At 42.9% G+C, this 25,074-nt stretch overlaps 1 protein-coding gene across 1 annotated transcript; it reads left to right on the top strand.

Annotated features, from left to right (window-relative positions):
* Positions 1–6,241: 6,241 nt before the first annotated feature.
* LOC128144496 (5-hydroxytryptamine receptor 5B-like) lies at positions 6,242–17,178 on the top strand. Its single transcript, XM_052793377.1, has 2 exons — positions 6,242–7,246; positions 16,351–17,178. Exons 1-2 carry the CDS (start codon positions 6,464–6,466, stop codon positions 16,681–16,683), a joined length of 1,116 nt encoding a protein of 371 aa, XP_052649337.1. The 5' UTR covers positions 6,242–6,463; the 3' UTR covers positions 16,684–17,178.
* Positions 17,179–25,074: the final 7,896 nt, after the last annotated feature.

Below are 25,074 nucleotides of genomic sequence, written 5' to 3'. Positions count from 1 at the left end.
GCTTGTGTCAAATCTCTTTATTGCACAGCCACATGAGGAAGAGATTACCTTTTTTTTCTCCTCTTAGCCACCACGATAAACTTTTGATACGGAGTTGTGAGGAGAGGTAGAGGAAGGATGCCATTAAGAGAATGGAAGACAAATGGAAAATCGGGGTGCTGTCTAGACACACAGTCACTTTGTTATATCGGTGTCATCCAGCTTAAGAACTGCATTCACCTTTCAAAAAAAAATCTGAGCATACTCTACAATAGCAGTCCATCTTACAAAAATGTTTGGGAAGGTACAACACTGAGAAACATAACCATCTACTATTTTTTCCCAGTTGGTAGGAATTAAAAAGAAGAAAATCATAGGCTCTGCAAAATCTTGTATGACAGTTCTGAAACTTCTTCCAAGTGCTCCTCTCTGTTTTTGCTGTCATCTGAAGATGTTCAGCCACTCAGGGCTTTCTGAGCTCCTCTATGAGTGGTTGCAATCACCTATGAATGTTGATAATTACAAGAATCTTAAATATGTTACTCTACATAACTAAACCTAGATGTTCACTTATAGGGGTTGACAGACCATGTGAATTTGTAGGAGCTATTGAGTCTTCCTTTTAAGCTCTGGATAAATGTTCTTGATATATTGTAACTTCTAATTAATAAAACCCTTTCTGTAGGGAAAGTGAAAACAGGCTTGAGTAGCAAGTAAGTTCTACCCAGCAGCCTTCTGTAATTAAGAGACCTGAGAATGAATTTATGAAGGGTACATAGTAACACTAATACCTACACAATGTAATTTGAGAGCATAAATGCAAACCTAAAATTACATTGCTTTAAAAAAAAGCAAAAAAACCATAAAGCAACTTCATTTTTCCTTAGAAGTTGTATTCAGTGATATCTTTACATTCCTCTCTTAATTGTGGCAGAAGAAAAGTTAGCCAAATGGCTTGTAGTACTAAAAGAAGTAATAATTCTTTAATAGTAGAAAAAGAATCCTTGAGCTGTACTAAGCCATAGCAGCAGATGGCCTGTAACAAAACTATATGAAGTGCTAAATTATTATTTAAACATTGTATTTTCCACTTCATTGCAAAATTTTGCAAATCTTTTTCTAGTGCTTTGCATGTATGTGCTACTATATGTAAACTCTCCATAATTTTTTGTCCCACTTTCTACATAAATTCAGCAAGGGATTATTTGTAAATAAGGATACAGAATAGAATAGAGTATTTTCAGTTGGAAGGGACCTACACTGATCATCTACTCAAGATGAGGCCACACCAGTGCTATTTCAGGTGCAAACTAATCAATAAGGTATACAGGTTTTCATTAATCTTAAACTCATTCAAAGAATTCATTCTTTGAGTATGGGTATGAAACTTGTCTATTCAGAAGTATTGCACAGAGAAGTAAAGCACACACATGCATTCCAGCCTTGTAGTCATGATAAATTCATACAAAGGCCTTGCTTTACATTCACATTATAATGGCAGTGGAGTTAATTAGTAGTAATCGGTGGCCCATATGGGGAATGTTTTGTGAACACTTTGTCCAAGGAAGGAAGTCTATTTCCAGCAAAGTTAAGACAAATGTGAAAAGAGTTGCTGCATGTATTTGAAGTGAGCTAGAACGAGAATCAAAAGCATTTGGGCACTGCAACTTCCTTGGACACCAGTTAAAATAGAAATCAATGGATATGGATTCCTAAATAACTTTGAATCTGACACTTAAAAATATTAAAATCCGCAAGTGGAAAGCCCACGTCTTGTACATAGTCAAAATAATAATTAAAAAAAACCCACATCAAAATTCTGGCTCCTCCTCAAGATTATTGGCAATAGCAGAAGCCAATAGTCAAGGTCAAACAAATTAGATTTATTCAATTATAGATTATTAGTTGGGGGGGGGGGGGGAGCGGGTTATGTGGCCGCTCTAACAGGAGGAAAGCCTGATGTTAGCAAACCTGCTACTATATAATCCCCTTTGTACTCATGTTTTGGCCTTAGCTGTACTAGGGCTCATTATCTGTTAAAATACATGCACATGTCCCTGTGACAAACCTAATTCATGCAGGTATACAGATCCTTGCTGACTACCCCTAGTGTTTGAAAACCTTGCACTTAGTGGCTCGCATCCTCATAGGTTACATAAAGCTGATATTTGAATGGAACTTATTCTGTCAAAGATCTGCTCATTATTATTAATAAAATCAATACTAGCGAGGATTTATGTGACATCTGGATTCTCCATCACATTTTCAATCACAAAAATATGGAACAAGCTGTCAAAAGGCTTTTGAGGGTTTGTTTTTCCCTTGAGCTGAATTTTTTTTTTAGATATTTATCAAGTTAATTGCAGGGTTTATATAACCGAGTTTTCTGAAAAATGCTTTATAAAGGAGCCTGGTTTTCTGTTAAAGAGCTAGCAGAGAACAGAAGATGGAATAAAATTGCATCTACTAGAAGCTCTCATAGGACTTTAGATATAAAACAAAAAATGGAAAATGAGTCAAAACAGTGAAGTTCAGTGTAGTCCCTTTATAATGGTCTAAAAATAATCTGCTTCTATCTCTAACAGATAAAAGCAAACTTCTGAAAAATGTAAACTATATTTAAATTTTATATATTTGCTATAAAAGTACAGCATCACTTCACATAACGAGTTGAAATTCTGTTATCTGGATGAATCATCATCCTCCAAAGCTGTTCCTAAGCAGCATGCTGTCCTTGAAAGTGCTTGAAAATGGAGAGCGCTATAATGAAGTGGGCCTGGGTAGCTGCTGTCTGGTGAAAACAGCCTGTTCTTTACACAACTGTACAAAGGGGAGCTTGGACAGGAATTACAAGGATGCAGGGAGGGTTAAGCTAAGAACTTTTAGAGTGACAGAAAAGAATATAATTATGACAAGACTGAGTCTGAGGAGATTAATTTCAACGTCAGCAGCCAGAAGAGTGAGTTTTGCAGGTGGTGTTTGGTAAGGTGGTAAGTACTAGGAAATATGTTTTGCAATTCCTCACCTCTGTCACAAGTCCTTTTCTCAGCAGTGCTCAGGTCACCAGGGAAAAACGAGAAGAGATGCAAAGGAAGATGTAAAGTATTTCTACTCCTAGACTTATAAGCAGATTACTATTTTCCACCTTTTTGTGTTTTGCATCCTTCAGACTTCTCAGCCCACAAAGCTCTAAACTTCCAGATGGAAAGATGATGTCATTTTGTATTTACTGTTAATTCTGTTATCTAGCTCCAGGTCCTTAGTCACACATTTATTTGCTTATTTTAAGAGCAATGAAACAGTTGGTGATATCGGTTATCTTTTCAGGATACACACTGCCATACTTCGTTGTAAGAAGTAACTGTGAAGATGCAGACTGTAGTTTCTGAAGTCATTGAAAAGTATCAGTGAATGAAACAAAGGATTTTCATTGTTTTCATTGCACTCTGACATGACAGCAACTTGTAATACTGTAACTGTACATAAAAGTAAACTAGGTCCTCCTTTAGTTTCAGTAAAAGAAAAGTGTGGTTTAGTTTTGTTTTGTCTCTTTCTTGTTGTTTTTTTTTTATTTTTTTATTTATTTGCTTTTCTGTTATTTAGAGTACATGAATACATGCCAGTCTCCTCATTTTTTAAAATTCCCTCTTTTTTTCAAAGTATACTGTGGTTTCTGAGACATTGTGTTGCCATAGCAACCTTTGAGGAGCACTAAGCCTTTGCATTCACAGGACAAGACAGCAGTGGGGTAATTATCAAGAAAAAATAAATCCCTTTGAGACTTTATTCAAGCCTCTGTATTATAAGACTAGGTTATTTCAGCCAAGCGGGAGGAAAAAGTGGGAGATTTCAATGCATTTGATGTGTGAATTGTAACTATCAGGATGTGGCACACATACATAATAAATAGGAGTAGAGGGATGGAACACACGGCTTCTAGGAGAGGAAGATTTTGAGATCATCTGGGCTGCTTTAATGGTGGCCCACACATAGTCTGCAAGTCACAAATGAAGTACCCTCACACAAGAAAAAAGACCACCTCATTTCCTGCAGGAGCAGGAACAAACGGATCATATACTGGCCCATTTGGGTCCCTAAATATTAAACTGTGCAGTTAGTCTGAGTTTTGTTTGTTTGTTTGCAGTCTTTCTTTAATAGCTGAGTTACTCAAATTGTGACAAGATTCTTTTATTCCTTTATTAAGTTCACAGAATTGGACTGACAATTGTTGAAACATTTAGAAGTTAAAGGGCTTTTTTATCTGCTTGTTTCCCTTACTGCTTTTAGGTCTGGGTGCCTTTTAAAGGAATAAAATGTTGTTCAGTAATTCTCTACCTGGCATTTTAAAAGTGGCATTAACTAACAAAATGAGACACAAATTAGAAAGGAGCAATATAAAGACAAAGCATACAAAGTTGCTTGTGAAGCAGTCACGTGCTGTCTGCCAACCCTGACAAATTTTTACCAGTCTCTAATTGTTTCAGATGCCGCTTTAGGCTTAACTTGCAGCAGTATTGTGAAAAGGCTTTTCTTGACAAGCTCTGTCAGATTCTGCCTATTGCAAGCTCAAGTGGCAAAATGCGAGACATTTGGCACTCAGAAGTCCTTTTCTCCTAATAATAAAATCTGGTAAGTAATGCAGATAGTTTTCTCTTTGCTGCTGGCTTACACTACAGCACTTGTTAGAATTATTGCAGGAAAGAACAATTAAAATCATATCTGTATTAAGAGCCTGGGAAAGGATTTATTTGCTTTACTGTTCATCTGGTGAGTGAAGTGGCATCCAAAAGTTAACCAACAAAACAGCCTGGTTATTATGACTACAGTCATTGTCTTACATTTCTGTAATATTTCGTCATTGTTCCAGCTTTTGAAGTTGGGAACCCTGAGTAAAGCAAGCTGGACCCTCCTTGCTGTGGGTAACGTAACGGTGCTGTGAGAGGTCTGTGTTTTGTCAGATGGTGCTGTTTCTTCAGTGAACGTGAATGCAAGTGAAGAACATTGATTTGAGCAACATTCATTTAGACGGGACTATTCTGACCCAGAAAACAGTCCTCTACCTCAAAAATGAGCAACCAATCTCCTGTCCCCAAACTCTGCCCTGTTACAGTCTGTGATTGTAGGTGTGCTGCTATTTGCAAGGAAACAAACGTCACTGACCTTCTTTGATCTTCTTTTCTGACTCTCAACAACTTCAAACCCCATTGGAGATCTCCCAACAGCACCGAATGACCTGGTAAGGAAAAAGAGCCTGTGTTTTGTCCAGCAACTCCCACTGAAATTGTCCTGGTAACGGACTAAGGGGAAACAAAGGGGGTGGAAACGCCGATTACGGGGTGTGAAGGACCTGAGGAATGAAAGTAGGCTGGGATAGAGGATACCTCCCAAAGACCTTAGACATAATACCTTAAACACACCTTAAATATAATACCCAGGTTGCTATATGATCCTGTCACAGTACTTGTCACTGTTTATTACTCAGAAAGTGACAAAGCTCATCGCTGTGTCTCCTCTATGTGTACCACCCTGTTAACATCTATTACAGACTTTGAAAGAGGTTTTGTAACAGGTTTAAAATTACTTTTGAAACATCTTGATTTCCAGGGTAGTTACTGGAAAGGGCCAGGACAAGGGCACGTTTTCAGAGGCTGGGCACGTACCCGTAGTAAAGAAACTGTGCCGTAAACCTGCCCTGAAACAGACGTAAAGATGGAGATGTTCCCGGCCACTTAAAAATTTAAGAGAATTTCAGAGATTTTTTTTTTTTTTAAACTGGAAAGATTCCCTTTGAAATGCTGCAGCCTAGAAACAACTCTTGTTCAGTACTAAAACCGCCACCAACCTTGCAGGCTGCGGCCGGCGGCGGCGGGAAGGGGCCGCTTGCCCGAGGCCAGGCGACGCTCTGGCGGAGCGCTGAGGGGAACATGGCGGGCGGGGGCCGTGAGGAGAGACGGGTGTCCCGCCGCCTCACGGGGGCCGTGAGGGGAGACGGGTGTCCCGCCGCCTCACGGGGGGAGAAGGGGGTGTCCCGCCGCCTCACGGGGTCTGTGGGGAGAAGCGGGTGTCCGGCAGCCCCAGGGGCGCCGTGGGGAGAAGGCGGCGGAGGCGGCGGTCCTCGCCACACCGGAGCGGGCCGGCCGCCGCGGAGGGGCTCCGCCACCGCCCCCGCCCCCGAGGCGGCCGCTGGGGCGGGGCGGGAGCGGCGGTGCCGCCCTCCCCCGTGCCTGCCCGCCGCCGCGGTCCCGGCGAGCCTCCTCGGTATGGGCGTGAGGAGCGGCGGGCGCCGGCGGCAGCGGGTGCCCGGCGGAGCCGCGGGCTGCGTTGAGGCGGCGGTGCCTGGCGGGCGGCCGCTGAGGGCAGGCCCGGTGCGGGCTCCCGCTCCGCGGCAGCAGGGCTGGGGACGGTGCTGGGGCGTCAGGCGGCCTGGGAAGGGGGAGAGTGCTCGTGTGCAGGAGTAGTGAGGGGCCGAGCTGCAGTCCCGGGCATGGCGGAGACCCTGAGCCCCTGCACCCCACGGGGCCAGTGTCAGGCCAACATGGGCGCCAACGCCTCGTCAGCCAACGCGGACAGCAACGCGTCCTCGGCTGCCTCCGCGCTGGTGGGCGGCAGCGCGTGGAGGGGCCGGGAGCCCTTCTCCATCTTCACCATCCTCGTCCTGACCCTGCTGGTGCTCCTGACTGTGGCCACCTTCCTCTGGAACCTGCTGGTGCTGGCGACCATCCTGCGAGTGAAGGCTTTCCACCGGGTGCCCCACAACCTCGTGGCCTCCACAGCGGTGTCGGACGTGCTGGTGGCGGCCCTGGTGATGCCGCTGAGCTTGGTGAAGGAGCTGTCGGCCGGGCGGCGGTGGCGGCTGGGCCGGGAGCTGTGCCTCGTGTGGGTCTGCTTCGACGTGCTGTGCTGCACGGCCAGCATCTGGAATGTCACTGCCATCGCCCTGGACCGCTACTGGTCCATCACCCGCCACCTGGAGTACACGCTGCTCACCCGCCGCCGCATCTCCAACGTCATGATCGCTCTCACCTGGGCGCTCTCCGCCGCCATCTCCCTCGCCCCCCTCTTCGGCTGGGGGGAGACCTACAGCCCTGAGCAGGAGCGCTGCCAGGTCAGCCAGGAGCCCTCTTACACCATCGTCTCCACCGGCGGGGCTTTCTACCTGCCCCTCTGCGTGGTGCTTTTCGTCTACTGGAAGATTTACAAGGCGGCCAAGTTCCGCATGGGGGGCCGCAGGAGGAACGCCGTGGTGCCCCTGCCCAAGGCTGCCCAGGTAAGGGTGGGGGACAGGGAGGAGAGCCCCCGCTGCCTCCCCCAGGCACCTGCACTCTTGCTTCTCGTCTGCTCCCAGCCGTCACCCCTGCATCAGTGGTTTCGGCACAGCAAGAAAACTGAGACGTGCCCTGGGGCTCTCGTGTGAATTTAGCTCTGTTACAGACTGGACGTGAGCGGTAATTAGCCAGTCAAAAAGTGCCACTCTTGGAGAAGAGTTTTATTTACATTTTTTTCTTAAGTGTGCTATAAAAGTAAGTGACAGGTGCATTCGCTGCCAGTCTGGAGAGCCATTTAAAAACTGTCTCTTTAGTCTGAACCTACCATTCATTGTTTTTATTTTTCCTCTTTATCTTTTTACAGTGGTGTTGGGGTAAGCAAAGATAAACAAATTCCTAGGTCATGTACACAGTAAATGCATGCACATTTATCTGCTGGCATGGACTTTATGTGGGATCTATGAGTGTCTGAATAGATTTTAATAAGCAGATTATACACTTTATTTATGTGCTTGTGCTACTATTTTACCATGAATAGTGGGAACATACTGCTCACTGCATAGTATTGAAGCAATGAATTGTTTCTATTTTAAAATTACCAGCTGTCTTAAAAAACATGTCCTCTTTCTTCTTATCCCAAACATTGCCTGTAATCCTGCAAAGCCCAAGTCATGTGGGAGGTCTCATTCATTTGGGGGATACATCTAGCTGAAGGGAAAGCTGTGTCCCTGCAGAAGGGTTGGGGTTGGCCCTTTGTGTCCCATTAAGTTAGGCTCTCTGCATGACGACATTGTCACCCATGCCATGTCACCAAGGTGCTCGGTAGTGCTCACTGTAAACTCCCTCTTCTTTCTGTCACATACCCTGACTCTCACTCCTGACTGTGGAGGAACTGATTCTTTATAGTGCATTTCTGTTGTTGCATGTTGTACTTGCTAAATCCAGTCCCTTCCTCAATAACAAAAGATGATCTGTGTGGATGTTAAAGATACATAAGGAAACATGGAGCATTTTCTGTTTAATTCGGACTAATCCTGCAGAGCCTCCTCACTCCTCTGCTAAATCCCTCTAACTTTGATTTGGAGTCATGGTAGGAAATGTTATTATGGTAATAAATAAAAGTAGGTTGTGTCCCCTGATTCTAGCAAGAGATAACAGCACTAGCAATTATGTGGTCAGACTTGCAGATTTGGGTCCTGATGTCTTGAAGATGTTTATAATATAAATCGATTTATGACGCTGTCTTCTATGCCAAAGCAGAAAATGTGTTAGAAAAGATGAGAATGTCTCTTCTAGCGGCATTCTTTTTTTCTCCTACAGCCTTCAACTGCTTGTTTGCACCAAATTTCTTTCCAAGTTGTTATAACTGTGATGAATGTATTGCTTGGCGTTAATGTATAATCTTCCCAAGCACAAAAGCTAACTGAATATTTACAGTGGTTTTGCATGCTTTACCTTTTACATACACACATACTCATACAGGACTAGTTGGAATCTAAAATTCTGGGAAGCTAAATGAGCTGAGGCGTTGCTGTTTAAATTTTAGCCTATACATAGACACATTGTTGGTACGTCAGTTTTAACATGAAAAAGTCTGGCTCCTAATTGTCTTAGTTCTGTCTGCAAAAGCCCTTGCGTGGGCACAGCTAGACTGGCAGGTAAGTGCTTTTTGCTGATGAGGTGTCTGGGAGCTGGTTTAGGCTATACTGACAAAAGAGCTCCTGTCAGTGTGAGCTGAATACCCATTTTGGAGGGGTTGCCAGTATAGCTGTTATTGCAATACCAGCAGTTCTTCATCTTTATTATATTGGCAGTGATTGACATATTAACTTCTCCTTTTAGAACAGTGATTCTTGAATCTGCAATTGGTATATAGTGGCAACCTTCCCCATTGTCCCAGCTTCATTTGCTGACTTACTTAAATAAAAAGACTTTTGTGATTCACGTGCAAACCTTTACTCGTCATCTGAAGGAAGAGCTGATCCCCAGCTGTACACGTGTACGTTAACTGAACCTGTGGATCAAGGGAGCTGGCATTCAGGATGCCTTTCTTCTTAGTTTTCTTTCTATTTAACAAACACATATATATGTTTCTTTTCCGAGTTAAGTAAAGGTGGCCTGTCCACCTGTATCCAATCCAGTAAAGTGGTCCAAATTGGTAAAAATTTTGACATTTCCAATTAATATTTTGTCCAAATTTAGGTTAGTATGACACGTCATGAATACGAGTTCCAGTTTAGTTAAGAGACTGAGACTTACTCACCGAGTTTTATCCTGATCTCATTTAAGCTTATAGGAGCAGGATCCATCATGTCCACAGAAACAGTAGCAGTTCCCCAGTGAATTCTGGAGAAGAATCTTCAAACACATCACTACTGTTCCTTTGGCAAAACCCTTTTTTTTTAACATGCATACACAAAGATAACATTGCCAGGGTATGTGGCAAACCTAGTGAGGTGATCCAGCTTTCTTCTTCACATCCAGGGGTAATTAGGCTGTCAGTGTCAGCGCTGTCCTCTCTGATGGGACAAATTCTGTTCCACTTACCTTGTTGTGTCCATCAGCTTACTCTAATTTTCCATTTCTTTCTCATCTAATGTCTCTCCTACCTTTACTTTCTTTCATCCCTTCCTTTTCTGAGAATGCTCACCTGTCATGCTCACCCTTGCAACATTTTTCTTTTGTCACTGTTACTCTGGGTGTGAAGTCCCCTCTGCATCTGTGTCAGTTCTCACCCCGGGTGCCCTGCACTAGCTGATCTGAGTAACATTAGAGGGGCTTTTGGCAGCAGATGCCAAAGGCTGGCAGTGCTTCCCAGGCTGGAGGTGAGTAGTAACAGCTGTGATCCCTGCTGGGAGTGACGTCTGTGTTGCACTCGGGAATTAGCTGTCAGGTAGCGCTGGATTGGAACTGCGTGCCAGGGCTGCAGTTTATGGCCTGAGGTCTACCCAGCAGTGTAGCTGGTTAATTCTAGCAAGTTAATTTAAGGAGGAAAAGGTTTGAGGTCATAGTACTCATATGCAAGTAGAAATGCCTTGATGAAACCAGTGCACCAAGTGAAACAGTTGTGATTGTACCTTGATGTTTTTGCACGGTGCTTTTCAGCCAACAGAGCCAGGCACCAAAGTGCTTTGCAGGTTGCCACTGTATATATATATGTATACATATATATATATATATACAGGGAAAGGGCAGTTGTCTCCAAGCTGAGAGTTGGAATACATATGTTATGTTTCTATACTCTTACAGAGGTGCAGAATAGAATAGTTACAAAATAACTACTTTGAGTCATTTTGGGTTAAAATTTTACTTGTGTTTTTTGAAAAACACTTTTTAAAGTCTTTGAAAAAAATTCAGGTGAGGGAGATGGACATGAAACATCTGAGGTGCTTCTAGTTTTAATGAGACCTGGTTTCTTACTTTCCCTTGAAACAAAAATATTGCAGAATTGGGACCCTAAATTAGGCTGGTGCCTTTATAATTATTTATTTGCTAATTATGAAACTCCTTAAAAAGTGAATTCTACAGTCAATACTGACGTGAGTGACCCTCGTAAAAAAACTAGTGACATACCATCACTGACAGAGAACTGTACTCTGTCACACCTTGCTGGCAGTAGGTAATAATTCTCTCTGTAAACAGTCCAATTGAAATAAATGAGACTGCTTGAAAAACAGCAGAATCTGCTGGATAGCGCCCTTTCAAATCAATGAAGTCACTTGTAGCATAGGTTTTGCCCAGCAAAACCAAGGATGGTAGACTGAACGTCAGGATTAATTAGATGTAGCAATGGCAGTCAGGATTAAATTTCCATGTGAGGAGTTAAAAAACAAGTTCTGTTGATGGGTGGGGTTTTTTGTTTTGGTTTTTTTCTTTCTCCCCTCTCAAAGTACTTTGTATAGTGTATGAGTAATTAAGTCTGATCCAAACCTTATCAGTTTTGTGAGAGTTCTTCCCACTTCAGATAGTATCAGGCCCCAGAGCTCCAACTGTGCAGTGTTATTCTGCACCTGGCCCGTTCAGCCCCTCCAACCCATGTAAATATTGAGGACAATATGGGAGAGAAAACAGATTCTCCTCTGAAGGAGTCACAGGCCTTCTATTTCTTATTCCTGCCTCTGACTGTACAAGTAGAAGAGATGGGTCAGAAAACAAAGTGCAACTGTCTGGAAGAGTGACAACAGATGACAGAAAGGAGAAAGGTGAGGCAGGAAGTGGAGTGGCTAGTGATTTCCTGGGAGAAATGCAGAGCTATTTACAGCAGAAGAAAATCCCGTGAGAGAAAGCAGGTGTTCTTTTCCCTATCAAATGTTCTGTTTGTCATATTGGTGGAGCATCCAAGAAAGTATAGACATTCCTCTGTTTTGATCCTTCATTGTGCCTTTCAGTTTCTTGTGTTCTTGTTCAAAGAGCAAGAAGTGTGCCAAAGCTGCACTGAGGCAGTCATGATCTTTGCTGAATCACGCTGTAATAGGCAAAACTCTGAATTTGTGGTAGTAAGTCAGATTTGATTGATGTTTATCATCTTTACTGTTATTTTGTTATTGCAGACCCTGGAGGTACAGTACAAACAGATACACAGTACTTGCCATGAAGGACCAGTAATAACAATCATTAAAGCTGTAAGGAACATTTTAAATCAAGGGATTTCATCAGAAGCTCTTTGGTGGCATGTTTTGTGTAACACTGCTAGGAACACAGGAATTGGGAACATACAGCCATTTAGTAGTAGTAATTTACTGGGGACAGACAAACAACAGAAGTGGCATTGAACTGCAGCTGCTGATCAATGTACAGAAGAATGAATTCTGAAACTAAAACCAAACTCCTTTGTGCCTGTAGAAGAATGTGTACTTGAGAGCTCTTTTCCTTCATTTAACTCTCTTCATGATACTCTCACTGGAAAGCGGTCATCTCTGCATTTCTCAAAGCCTGTTGTCCTGGAAATGGCTGATTTCATGAATTCAGAACCTAATTCTGGCCTCAGAGTAGCAGTCCTTTCATATCAGGTTTTTTTCCCCACTGCTCCTGACTCACAGCTCCTGGAGCAGAGCCGGGGTGGAGGGAGGGAAATCTGTATCCGCGGCATAGTGTGCTGCTAGCCACCAAGTGAGAACAGTGTGCAACACAGTACAGTGATGCTCACATATGAGAGATGTCCCCAGTATAAACTAAGGCATCTTCATGGATTGCTTTAATTTACAGTCTGTGACCACCTTTTCCCCTGTCACAGCCTGCTTGCTAGTGCTCATCAGTAGGCCCAAAATGGGAGGAAGGGTTTTATACTGGGCTTGTCCTGTGTTCCATGTGGCACAGGGATAACGGTCAATTATTCTGACTTACGTTAGAAATTGGAGTCATGCAAAGCCTCCAGGATTGGCACTGGAAACTGCGAATTTGGTATAGTCAGAGCTGTGTTTAGTTCAAGAAAATCGCAACTGGCAAGGCTGGAAAGTAGCTACATAATCTTTTTGGCCTGTGCTCTTGTTCATACAGTGCCAAATTACAGGGGATTACCCCATGCCTGCATAAGGGGGAGAATCCTTTAGCATGGTTCCCCTGCCAGCATGGTGTACCACAACAGCATTTGCCTACAGTAGACTAATTTACTTTCCATGTACTTTGTGTGGGTTGGCTTCTAACAAACAGCCTTGACAACATAGTCTTGGGGGCTGATAGTTGTAGCAAGGATAATCCTGCACCAACCAGGCCAGGGAGATGAGTCAGGTCTGCAGCAAATCATATAAAGAGCAATAAAAATAAAAAAAATTGAAATTATAATGAAAGGTTGGACTTTCCCAGATTTGCAGTCCACACTGATACATATTTTCTGATATGAATGGCACTTCAGATTAAATCCATGTTTAACTTCAAAAATCTAGTGGACTTGTCCCCTGATGAATCGGTGCCCACAGCAGGGATGAGATGCTGGCAGTCCTGTAGTAAGTGTCTGTGGTGACCAGGCAGGGAGGCAGCACAGTACCGAAAAGCTGACGGGTTTACAGGGGCATTGAGCACAGGGCCTCGCTAGAAACCCTCTGCAAAGTCTGGTCCCTTTTGTCATAGTACAAGCCAGGAGCAGCTGGCCAGTGGATCGCCGGTCTGCCAAGTGGCAGCGCTCACGCCGGCGGCTGGCACTTGGAACGGTACCCCATGCTGGGAATGCCCAAGAGGCAGGTGTCGTGGCGGGCGAGTCTGATGGAGAGCCAACTGAGCGAGTGGCGTTCACAGCGTGTGCGGCTGGTCAGCTAGAAACAACGTACGGAGTGAGCATTAGACACTGATGATCATGGAAAGCTGAGCTTTCATACAGCTTCCGAGGTTTAAATGCTTGTGTAAGTCCTGTTGAAAGCACAGGCTGAAGGACCTTGCTGATCAGAGATACTAGTTACCTTTTCAAGAGCATTTTGTGTATCCTTTTCAAAGGATTTCTTACGGAAAATTGAAGCAAAATATTTCCAGTCTGCCAGGGATATTTACACAGTTTACTTAATGGAAAGTTCCATGAGAGATCCCATTATTTTTCCTAAAGCACCAGGCTGCTATTTGCACTTTTATTACTGTTATTACAACATTATTCAGAAGTCCTAGGCAGAACTAGTAAAAAATAATTGAAAAAACAGCTATGACAACAGAGAAAGTAGAAATTATGTAGATAGGAAGACAACTACTGTCCTGTAATTTACAAAAAATAATCATGATCTATTTTCACTTGCTCTTTACTATTCAGAGGCCTGATCTGAACTAGTGAAGCTTGTGAAAACTCCTCCGATTTCTGTAGGAACATGATCAGGCTGTAAATGCATGCTTCATTAGGGAAAACACCTGAGGACTGTGGTATCTTCTGTCAAAATAAATTAAATAACTTTTTCTCACAATAGGTAATTAAGTGATAAAAGAGTCACAACTACTAAATTCTGCAGTTCAGTCACAAGCCTTCTAAAACCTGAAGTACCGAAAAGGCTCTGATTTGATGATGGCACACTGCAAGCTCTAACTTTTGAGTGAGAGTTGAAGGTTAAATATAGTACCAAACTATGCCCGATGCTAGTGACAAAGTCCTTTGTATGGCTCTTCCCAAGAGGTGTACTTATGCAGCTATTCCTCGGGGCTAAGACATAATCTTTCAGGGTTGCTTGTCACAAATTTGTCCTCGTGTCATACATTCATCCCTTTTTGCAGAGTGTGATTAAGGATGTGCAGAGCAAGTCCTTCTGCAGACAAATGGTGTGATCCTTGCTACATGAGGGGTGTCCCATTTTAATTGTCAGGACAGATGTGATTTTCATTTTCCTCCATTATTTGCCTGCGCCCATAATCTGCTGCTCTTACATTCTGCAGCCATGTCTCATGTCTGAGGGTGAACACAGGGATATCCATCTTGAAGAGTGATTGTTCAGCCATTGCCAGTGCTTCCCTCTCCGAGCTGCTGTGCTCCTGTTAAACAGAGGCCCTCCATCTGTTGTAAAGCTTGCACAAAGGTGGCACATGCATGTGGAATATGTAGCTAATTTAACAAGCCATCTTCGGTGTGGCATCAAAGTCTTGCAGTGCCTGTGAATTATCACTTAGGCAAATTTTAGAGCCTCAGGTTGCATCCTTAAACTGTTTATTTTATTGCACTGTCTTCACAACTGTACTGCCTAGAAGAACTTTAAACTCACAGATACTTTAATCTTCAGATTAAAATCATAAGGGAGTATCTTCTTCCTGTGAGACTCTAAGCGCATTAATAACTTGTGCCCAAAACCTGTTTGCCACAGTCTCGCTGCCACCCAGAGCACTGTGCTGTGCTTAGTGCACAGATGAATATCTTGCCCTTAGCGAGAGAGACAGAGCCAAGAAGTACTGTTGGTAGTCTGGAGTAGCTGATGTTTTCCCCTGTCTTGTGTAAATTCTGCTGAAGCCAGAGTTTGAACTGAAGGCTGATTGAAATGGTGGTTTTCTGGCAATGGAGCACTTTTTGTGAGAATACCAAGTAGATGTGAGTGAAATAAAGGACAGGTGACAGAAGAGAGAAAATGAGGACCAGAAAATGCTGCTTCTTCAGCAAAGATTTTCTTTGATTACCATCAGAGTATTTTATAAGCTAATTCAAAATGGTGGCACAGAGCCTGAGGCTATGTCATTTCAGGTGCATCCTTATGCTCCCATTGTCATATACTGTGTTGGCACCGTGACCAGGCTGCAGCTGGTGCGATACACTGCTCTGTCCTTCCCCAGGAGGGAGAAGTGCCTGTGATGAGATAGCCTCTGTCAAGGAAGAGCAGAAGGCACCCGAGTTCTGTCTTTCATAAGGGACTTTTCTTGAAGGGTTTACTTTCCACTGAAATATTTCCAGAGTATTCAGTTTTATTTCAAGCATTTATGATTTTGAGGGGGTAATGAAATATCAGCATTTTCCAAAGATCAGACACATTTCTTAAAACCTTCCTTTAATTGAAATCCCATTCTTTCATTAAAAAAGGTTCTGATGGAAAAATTTTCCTGCAGATTTTTCTGAGCTTTTTAGGGTATGCTCTGTCCCTTCTGCAGAACAAGTGGTAGTGCCAAGCTCCTGCACCCACCAGAGATGGGATTTTGAGCTCTGCATCCAGGCGGTTAGGCTGAAGAAATTAGCTTTGTCTTGCAGTCAAGGAGCAGGCATTTGTTGCAGGTCCCTCCCTAATACCTTAGGGAAATGACCCAAAGGGCCTGCAATGGAATGAAACTCATTTACGATTCAGGCCTGAGAAACCCTAAAGGTCATGTAGCAGCATAGGGATAGGCAGAAGGCACATGCCTTTGTTAGCCTTCCTTAACAACCTGATTTCCCAGTAGGCGTCAAGGCATCCAATAAAATAAACTGAAAAAGAATGCCCACAACACATACGGCATCAGTTACTCTTTATTTAGCTTTGTTTGTCAGTCACACTCGGCAGCTTTTCCAACATAATGAGAAGTCTGGTAATTTTGGCACTCTGGGGCATTTTCTTTCTTTTAGCATGGAAGGAATGAAGTTGGGGCCTTTTTTGGTAGGTGCACAGATGTCGTGCTGTCATTTAAAAGTAATACTTCACTCAAACAAATTGTCTTGGTAAGAATCCATGTTTGCTTTTGTTTTGAGGTGAAGGAAGCTTCGCCTGAACCACAGATGGTGTTTACAGCTCGTCATGCAGCTATCGCTTTCCAGACAGATGGAGAAACATGGAGAGAACAGAAAGAGAAAAAGGCAGCTCTGATGGTTGGCATCTTAATTGGAGTTTTTGTACTGTGCTGGATCCCTTTCTTCATCACAGAATTAATAAGTCCCCTCTGTTCCTGCAACATCCCACCCATCTGGAAAAGCATCTTTCTTTGGCTTGGCTACTCCAATTCTTTCTTTAATCCTCTCATTTATACAGCATTTAACAAAAATTACAACAATGCCTTCAAGAACCTTTTTGTAAAGCAGAGGTAAAAGGGGACACAGAGGAGAAACTGATTCCTTTATTGCATAATACAGAGATTCCTGGAGCGAAATGTGCCTGTGATACATACCATTTTCATGCACAAGAGCTGTTTGAGGGGATTTAGGAAGTGAAAAAGAAGACGGAAGATGTTTGGATCTAAACCTACCGAGAGTTTACAGCTCCCCCTTGGAAATACATATATGCTGCTCCAGGGTTTGGCAAAGAAGATGGAATCAGTGAATACCTCCTGTCTGCTCTTTGAATCAACATGTGTTAAGGTCTGCAAGCCAAGCACTGTATGTGTCTAATACCATGACTGTCAAATCTAACTGGACTGATCTCATCTAATCAAGCTACAGGTACCATGCTGTAGCTCTCTCATCATTAGCAAAGGCACCAGTGGGAACTGCTAATTGAGCAATACTGAAATGTTTGTGATATGGGCAGGATACTGGCTTCATTTTTGAGATTTATTTGGAAGGGAATAAACATGCTGTATTGAATCAGTTGTTGAATTGATGTGAAATTAAAATGGATGACTAAGCAGCTCAAAAACATGCCCTAGTGTGATTGAAGGGCTGCATGTTCTCTAGCAAGCAGCAGTCCTTGATGGGAAGTCTTGGTGAAATACAGATCAGTTATGTCCCCTGGGGTTAAGTGAAATTTTAGAGCCAAGTGTACAATTATTTAGAGCTACTGAGAACGTGCTCGCACTGCTTGTACAGGAGGAGGATCTAGCGAGGAGTTTTCACCTGCGTTGTACTCCCTCACTCTGCAGGGCTCAGGCTTTCCCTGTTTTCTGAAACCCAGGTGAGCTCAAGACAGGCACCTGATACCTCCAAGTGAAGGGGGACTGTACGCATTATTATTTCATGCTACCATAAAACTAAGCATGCATTTGTGTTACAGACACCAAACATGTTGTATTCAATCACCAGGTTTGCGGGCAGCAACACATGGCTGCTTGGCAGTGGTAGGTGAGTACCTGCACTGCACTGTCTGGGGCCCTTGCACCATAAATGTTGTGCTCATCACCCTACCTGAGTAAAGTCCACAATTTCTCAGCTTGCATCAGCTTCCTCCTACTGTAAGAAAGGTATTGATGCCATCAGGTCTAAGTGACACCAGAAACTCCAAAGTGACTCAAAACCAAGCCTTAAATTGCTTTTCCAAGATCTAACAAACACCCCTGTCCCAACAATATATACATAAATAAATTAAAAGATAAGTATTCCCATGCATGCTGCCAAGTGTCTCTCTCCATATTCGTTCCTCTAGTGGGTTTTACTTCCTCCCCTTCCCTGAGGGGGGGATGCTGACAGCATCTCTGAGTATTTCTAGCATGGCAACTTTTTATTGACACCCTCTCCCATCTCCTCCTAAAGCTTCTTTAGGTACTGTAAGGGCAAAACATCATAGCTCTGATGGGGCTGGACAACATCACAACTCCTTTTGAAGCTGAGGTTTAACCTTTTACACTGCCTTTCTCTGCCAGTTCTGTGTTTTCTGCTGCTTAAGCAACCCTTTGATTCAAAGCATACCCTCAGGCAACTAACACAAAACTGCATAGAATGACTAAAAGTCACAAATTTCAGCTCCAGCAATATACACCACTGGCATCTTGATCTCACTGCGGTGCATCACACTCGGCCTCATCTCTGACAGTTACCAAGCTAACGGGCATTGCATCAACGTGAGTGCTGACCGCGAAGCTGCTACCAAAGTCTTGGTATCCTGGCAGTCTCTCACAGGCAATGGCAGCTAGGTGTATTTCTGTCAGCTGGGGACTGACGTACTTAACAGCCGTGTCAGAGAGGTATTATCAAGTAGCTTGTGTATTCTGAAAACCAAAAAAATGATGAGTTACTTGCTTAACTTTAAAGCACAGTTTACTGCAGCACAGCCTAAAATGATTCATGTACCTGGTGATGTCAGATTGAGCTTAACGTCAGGTACATGGGCAACTTAGACCCAAGCAAGTTCCAGCTCCTTTCCAAGTAAGTGATTTAAACAAGTGCCATCAAAGCATACATTCCTCCACTTCCTTAAGGGAAGCACCTGGCCTCATTGCTCTAGCATGGTATATGGTGAGATCAGGCATTGCTGTACTTCATACCCTGCAGTACTGTGAAATTCCAGTGTGACCGGCTACGTCTGCAGCCACAGGCACCTGTGTATCTTAGGTACCTGCAGAGGATGCTTCTCCTCTCAATTTCAATGGGAATTAAGAAATTTTAACAACCTAGAATTTCAAAGAGTTGTTAGATAGTGGCTCAGACTTTTAAATACCACCTTAAGTAATACTTTCTCTTGTGAATCTCAACTTGCCTGCATATGGAATACCTACAGTTCAAACTAGTGTTTGGAGGCTTAATTAAACCAGAAGGAAGACTGTCGTGGTTTAACCCCAGCCAGCAACTAAACACCACGCAGCCGCTCACTCACTCCCCCCCACTCAGTGGGATGGGGGAGAAAATCGGGAAAAGAAGCAAAACCCGTGGGTTGAGATAAGAACGGTTTAATAGAACAGAAAAGAAGAAACTAATAATGATAATGATAACACTAATAAAATGACAACAGCAATAATGAAAGGATTGGAATGTACAAATGATGCACAGTGCAATTGCTCACCACCCGCTGACCGACACCCAGCCAGTCCCCGAGCGGTGAATCCCTGCCCCCCCCCACTTCCCCGTTCCTAAACTGGATGGGACGTCCCATGGTATGGAATACACCGTTGGCCAGTTTGGGTCAGCTGCCCTGGCTGTGTCCTGTGCCAACTTCTTGTGCCCCTCCAGCTTTCTCACTGGCTGGGCATGAGAAGCTGAAAAATCCTTGACTTTAGTCTAAACACTACTGAGCAACAACTGAAAACATCAGTGTTATCAACATTCTTCACATACTGAACTCAAAACATAGCACTGTACCAGCTACTAGGAAGACAGTTAACTCTATCCCAGCTGAAACCAGGACAAAGACAAATATGTAAGAGTCTAAAAGTTACTAAAACATACAGGCCTTATTCAGAAACACTGATAAATTTTTCAAGTGAATTGAATTTTTCATGCAAGATGATAGTCACTGCTCTAAAAACCTTAACATCCAAACAGATGTCATGGAGGGAGAAAACGAAGAGGTCATCTTAAGCTGGTTGTTGAAAAGCATACAAATCTCCTGCATGTGGCCACTCCCGAAGTTTCCAATGATCACGCTGTGGCCAAATTTTAGTGCCTGTACCCTATCTGCCTGGTAAGAAAAGCCATTACCAGCATGCAAATCTTAACACCAACCCTGCTGCGCTGAAGTTAAGGCACATCACCGTCTGTGGCTGCAGCAGCAGAGAGATCTGTTCCAACTGTACGTGCCTGCTGACTGGAGGAACACCAGGCTCTGGTTCTGGTGCGGGAACCCTTCCAAGAAGCAACACAGATTTTGAAGGTATGTTTCACCATGGCTTGGCACGTGGAACTGGAGAACATACCATAAAGGCAGAACGCTACTGGGCAGTACGGTGTAGCTGTACGCTGCACTGCTACTACTGCAAGTGCTGAAGATGCCACAGGGCTGTCTTCAGCTAGCTTGAGAACTGGTAGCAGGGCTACCGATGTAGCCCGCAGCGTAGCTCTCCACCTCCTCAAAGATGAATTTAGCTTCCTTAGAAGGTGAATGTGAGCCTCTGTAATTTTACTGTGAGAAGTTCTCAAGACAACTAGGTTAGTGCTCTGCCCACTCAAGCATCTGTGACAGCAGTGAGTTGTTACAGAATGACAGGCTTCCACTGAAAGCAGCCTGACTTCATACTCACCCAGAAGCGATGAGAAACAAGTGGAGCTTTCATTTCACTACAGTGCAGTTTTAGCAAGCTCTTAACAAAATCGGCTTCCCACACTGGCTCTGTGCACGTCTGCGTTTAGAAGAGCAGTGGCACATACTCAGGATTTAAAATCCTGGATTTTAATCACATGGAATCTGAGCTTAGTGTAGGGGAAAGAAATACGTTATCTGGGGTTACTGCCTAACCTGCTGGATGCTGCTTCCCGCTTAAAGCCAGAAAAGGCATTACCATCCCTGGCCTTCTGCACAGCAAGCACAGAGTTTTACCACGGATTTCTGTGCCAAACCCAGTAACTTGGTGCAATGGGAGCATAACTGTTGGATAGTCATCAACCTTGAGTAAAAAAAGTTGGAACTGTGGATAATTTTTTACTTCCCTTGGTACTTCATTTCTGTGATTAATTACTCTCATTATTAAAACTTGCAACTTGATTTTAATTGAAAAAAGAGGAAAGAGTGAAATCAAGCATGCAAGCATTCCTCCTTCTGGCACTTCAAGCCTTAGAATTTAGATCTTACGTTATTGCTGTATTGTTATCCTTGGCTTCAAGATGGACCAAAGAAAATACGGAAAGTACAACTCGCATGTGAACTAAAATAAGTGATGGAATATCTTGAATATCCAAATAGGAAACAAAAAAAATCAGCTATTCTAAAGAAACATCATTTGGCAGTGCTTAGACGTACGGTCATTTATTTCCCCAAACAGAAGTTGCCAGTTTAGAGTACCCCAGTCACCTCTGCTTGTGCACAGTGAACTGCTAGTTTTAATCTTATTTCCCGACATTGAATCTGCCCCTAGAAGAACTCGCTGGAGACTATTGCTCAGCAGAAAGGCATGGCTGTATCCTGCAGCAAGGCTCTGAGAACCCTGCAGCTATATTGAAATTAAGGCCTCGCTTTGTTGTGCTGTTGGAATCCACAGATTGTGCAGAAATCAAAGAGCTTTGTGAAGCTTTTCTTGAAGATGAATGTGAACAGAAAATGCTAATAACTTTCTATGCTCCTCCTCTCCTCAAGAGACCCACATCCATGCCACAGCTTCCACAATGAAAGCTCTTCAGTAATAATTATTGTACCCAGGAGTTTCTGATCTTTCAGCGGTACTTCAGTCTCCCCTTCTAAACAGCGGTTTTACACAAGAATTCCCAAGCCCTTCCTACATGAAAACTGATGCAAAAAAGAGATGAAGGGTCTGGCCCCGAGGATACACGTTGACAAACCCCTGTGAGCAGTACCGCATAAGCTAGTCCACACCACAGTCGCCGCGACACCCGGTATTAGGAGCGGCTGATTAGGGGAACATGCTGCTGGGCACGAAGCAGCCACCGACCCGGCCTGAAGAGCTGGTAAAGAGGCAGCGCCTGCCTCCAGCTCCAGGGACCAGAGCCTGTGTAGCTCCGATGCCAGCTGCCGGGGTTTGCACAGGCTGCAGCCGTGGCTGTGTAGGCACTGCATGAATAAACAGGCTTGTGTTCATTAATTTTTTTAGATAAAAGACTATCCTAAGAATATGTCATCCACCATCCAAACGAGTAAGATTTGTATATCGCCTTGTACGTGTGACCTACTTACATGCCTAATATAGCAAAGCTGGCTCTAAGGAGGTGGGTGTACCAGCAAAGCACAACTCTCCAGCTGTCTGTTTTGCACCAGTACCAGCAGCTATACAAAGCGGGACCTAAAAGAAGTAATACCCTTTCTCTCATGCAAGTGATTTTATGTTTCTAAAGAAATTTCAACAGAGTTTTGCTATCTCCTATATGGCTGGGTATACCCATACCATAGCGTCACCAGATAAAGAGTACAACGTGCTACTTTGCCACACAGTAAAATGTTTTTGCATGTCATACATTCCTCCCCCATCAAATGCTGCTTGCTTCAGGAACCTACACACTAAGGTCACACTTCAATAATAATTTTTCACAAAATAAAGAAGGGAAGAAACCCTAAAAAAAAAATACTGGCCTCATTTTAACTTGCCTTCAAAGATTTTCTTTTATTCAAATCAATAGTGACTTGGTGCAGTACTCCATTCATTTTGATATACTGTAACAAAAAGATTGTCTGGATTTTGTCATGTTTGGATTAGGTGTATGTCACTGATTTCACTCTCAAAAGATATTTTACAAGTGCACTTGTGGAACTGCATTTAAAGAAAGCTGTCACGGTCTAAACGGTAAGTGTATGCCTTAAGTTCAGAGACTGTCTCAGCTTCTGAAACAAAGAGCAGACTTACTTTACAGCAGTTTATTCATCAGCATATCAAAATAATTAAATTTATTTAAATGCAAATTAAAGCTCTGAACAGGCTCCGTCAAGTAGAAAAAGAAAAGAAGTTTTGCTACAAGTCCTGTAAATGTTATTTTACAAGCCTGGTAACACCAAATGAATTCAAGGCAAGATCCTTCTCTTTAAACAGTCAAAGAAATCCAGCAATACTGAGGTAAAATTCTGAGAAACTCTTACCTCCTCCGTAGCAACCAGCTCAAATGGAGAATTAAAAGAGGTTCTGCTTGCGATACGTTTGTATAGACCTTTGCATACATACATCTACACTCCCAGAATTTAGTGCCTCAGCTGTACAGCTCCAATCACCAAACTGGGGGCATTAAAAATATTTTTAATTCTGTAGATCAAAAAATTAGTGTAATAATTATACAAAAAGACCTTAAATCTCTAGCAAAGACATGGTACACACTGAAGCTTATTGACTTAGAGGAAAATAACCACTTTAAAGCACTGCCCTCCTTTCTTTGAAATCTCCACTTAGAAGTTACCTCCTGTCACTGCCCTTCACATTGACAAATAGCTGTCAATTTTGGCTTTCAGTAGAACGGTAACTCAGTTGTTTCTGTTTAGCAGGATTGTCGTGTTTATAGCGTTAAAGCATCTTGGATATGGTTCCCCACAATCACCTCCCCACGAGTAGCCATAGCATGATGTGTACTTGTTCCTCCACACTAAAATTGACTGAGGACAACCTGATGTAATGGTTAAGCCTGACAGTCATTAAGTTAAGCAGGAGGAGGAACGAAGTTGGCCATTAGAAGTGCCTCTTTCATTTTGGTTCCTCCCCAGGTATCAGAAGAAATGGTACCCCCATATACAGCCCGCGACAGAAAGCAAGGAACAGCTGATGTAACTTTTTCCATACCTCTCCAGCCTCCTTCGTCTCATTTTTACACTGGGATCTGGAAGCAAAGATAGTGTCCAGCTGTCCTAGATTTCCATCTATTGTAGAAAGAAATTGCCTCATTACAGTAAGTTATAATCTGGACTCTGATTTATTTTCTATGAGCAATAACTGGATCTTCACAAACCCCAGATTTAAATATCTTAGTCAAAATCACTAGCTCCTAGCCAGAGCAATGGATCTAATGTTTTTGCATTCCATGTCGAAGTTTCCAGGTTACAGTGTTTGTAACAGGTAAGCATGAAGTTTAATGTTATACTGAACAAAAAATCACATCATTTATTCTACCTGGAATTTCATTACTTACCCAACCTAGGAAATTTTGCTCGATACTAAAGCAATTTTGATGAAAATCGTAAAACCCAAATTGAAATGTCCATTCAAGTTATTTTTTTAGAAGTGCATGGTATGCAAATACATCACAGCTTGAATTCACAAACAGGTTATCTTGGTGCCAAAGTTAAATTATTCAATTTACCAATTACAAAGAAAAAGAATTAGTTTTTATCAAGGGCAAAGTTTGTAGACATAAATAATGTTTCCTAATATCAAAGCTGACTACAGAAAGTCTGCAAGTAGCACTCAATGCAAATTTCCTTCTTTGAAAGAACTCTTACAGTACATTTTCCTTCTTTGAAGGTACTCAGAATGTAATTTTGCCTTCATTATTTCACTAGCTCTAGGAAGACTCACTTTTTGAATACATACAAGAGGAGCAGCCTGTATATATTCTGCCACTAACTAGCGTGGGGGAGTAAGGTACCAGCTGGCTCAGCAGAAAGGTTTTCTTTCTGTTCGTACTGAAGGAACAGGAGAAGTGTTTCAAGTTGTCACAAAAACACAGTCTCATCTATGAGAAGGTACATCACATTGAACCTAGTCTACCACAGTTCTGGTAGATCACTGCATTTTACCTGGACAGTACATCAACAATCTCTTTATGCAAAGCTTAACAAATGCCTACATTCTTCCATTTTCAATGCTACAGAGTTTGCACAAATTCACATGCTAATATCAAACCTTCCATTGTATTCAAAAGGAGTGGAGTCAGGTATTGTAGTGTGATGAACTCTTGCCGTCTCCACTGAGAATTCTGTATCTTAAGCTGATGCTTATGGAAGACAAATACAACCCTCCACGGACCTCCTTTGCGTATACCAGGTTTGATAGTTTGTGCCAAACACCAGAACACCAAGCTTACCAAAAGCAGCAAGGGAAAACAAAATGTTACTGATTGCTATGTGACACATGAAAACATCCGTATGAGTGAATATTGACACAATTCATCTTTTAATGCACTCGTAATTCAAAAGCATATTAAAGTTTCTAAAGCAAGTTCCACCTTAAAAACACCATAACAGAAGGTCAC

This window comes from Harpia harpyja, chromosome 7 (assembly GCF_026419915.1).
Source record: "Harpia harpyja isolate bHarHar1 chromosome 7, bHarHar1 primary haplotype, whole genome shotgun sequence".
NCBI classification, from domain to species: Eukaryota; Metazoa; Chordata; class Aves; order Accipitriformes; family Accipitridae; genus Harpia; species Harpia harpyja.
The sequence above is the reverse complement of the archived record's forward strand: the minus strand, read 5'-3'. Positions and strand labels throughout refer to the sequence as shown.

Excerpts from the sequence above, each read along its gene's own strand:
- LOC128144496 (XM_052793377.1), top strand. The coding sequence starts at position 6,464 with ATGGCGGAGACCCTGAGCCCCTGCACCCCACGGGGCCAGTGTCAGGCC. Across the intron at positions 7,247-16,350 it reads CCCTGCCCAAGGCTGCCCAG|GTGAAGGAAGCTTCGCCTGA; the intron begins GTAAGGGTGGGG and ends TTTTGTTTTGAG.